At 62.0% G+C, this 1,171-nt stretch overlaps 1 protein-coding gene across 1 annotated transcript in view; it reads right to left on the bottom strand.

Annotated features, from left to right (window-relative positions):
* The window catches only part of ST6GALNAC2 (ST6 (alpha-N-acetyl-neuraminyl-2,3-beta-galactosyl-1,3)-N-acetylgalactosaminide alpha-2,6-sialyltransferase 2), a 4,912-nt gene that overhangs the window by 1,154 nt on the left and 2,587 nt on the right, over window positions 1-1,171 (bottom strand). The window contains exons 6-9 of the mRNA XM_009703304.1: window positions 766-931; window positions 543-681; window positions 275-378; window positions 31-114 (exon numbers count right to left, since the gene is read on the bottom strand). Of these exons, the coding sequence (XP_009701606.1) occupies window positions 31-114; window positions 275-378; window positions 543-681; window positions 766-931 (493 nt within the window). The remainder of the gene's footprint in view (window positions 1-30; window positions 115-274; window positions 379-542; window positions 682-765; window positions 932-1,171) is intronic.

The raw sequence follows: 1,171 nt of genomic DNA, 5'->3' as shown, positions 1-1,171 counted from the left end.
GGCAGCAGCCACAGTCCTCATCATCCTCACCTCGCTATCAGGTACTGCAAGAAATCTGGATGCAGCAGCTTGAACTTCTCTGCAGACGCCTCTGGTCCAAAATACTTCTGTGGCCTGCGGCGGGGCGAGGAGAAGGGCAGAATTCGCGTCACGGGAGTCCTGGAGCTACTTGGGGTTTAGCCCACCAGGGACAGGTGTGGGGTGAGGGCAGGCAAGTCGTGCTCCCTCCGGTGCATCACCGAAGGTGCCGGGGGGATCCTGGGGGGCTACTCACTTGTCCCCCTTGTCCGAGCCCTCAGGGACTGGGCTGCCCTGGATGGCTGACTTCAGCATGAGGTAGTCACGGACATCCGAGGGGACGAAGATATACCTCAGGTCCTGCAGTGGGGACAGAGATGTGGCACTTGGGGGGGCTTTAGGGCACTGCCCACGCCAGCGGGGTGAGGACTGAGGGTTCCCGAGATGGGGAGAAGGTTTGGGGGCAAGCCCAGCCTCAAGGGATAATTTGGGGTCACCTCCCCAACAAGCCCGCGGGGTCTCACCTTGGCCTGGGGTATCTGGGTGAAGCCGTACTCCTCGTAGGCGATGAGGGAGTTCTTCATGGTGTTCACTGTGAAGCCGTAGAAGGAGATCTTGGTCCCAACGTCCTCCTCGAAGCCTTTGATCACGGCACCGTTAAGTCTGGGGAAAAAGCACAAGATGCGCGTCCAGGACTGACCTCTCCCCAGTACCCATGGCCCCATCCTGCCCAGGACCCGTCCGCACCTGAAGACCAGGTCGTGCGCATCGATCGCCTTGCCCTGCCGCGAGCCGTTGAGGATGCCGCCGTTGCCCACCACGGCACAGCGGACGCAGCCCCCGGGGAAGGCATCCCTGTCGAAGAGGTGTCTGTTGGCAGAGGCGTTGAGGAGCCGGAGGGTGCTGCCCACCACTGGAACGGAGCAGGATGGGGCCGGTCAGTGAGGGAAAAGACATGAATCAGCCCACGTGAGCACATGCACGCTTAAGCGTGCAACAGCATGCACAGATGAGCTTGGGCAAGAGCACATCCAGGAGCAGCATACGAGAAAGCTCACGCCATCCTCATGCAGGAGAGGGGTCTACGGGTGGGATGGGGGGACACCAGCCAGTCCCTACCCTCCCCGGCCTGGTCGCACCCCCTCGCACCCCG

The sequence above is a fragment of the Cariama cristata genome, unplaced genomic scaffold (assembly GCF_000690535.1).
Source record: "Cariama cristata isolate BGI_N322 unplaced genomic scaffold, ASM69053v1 scaffold30240, whole genome shotgun sequence".
Taxonomy (NCBI): Eukaryota; Metazoa; Chordata; class Aves; order Cariamiformes; family Cariamidae; genus Cariama; species Cariama cristata.
The sequence above is the reverse complement of the archived record's forward strand: the minus strand, read 5'-3'. Positions and strand labels throughout refer to the sequence as shown.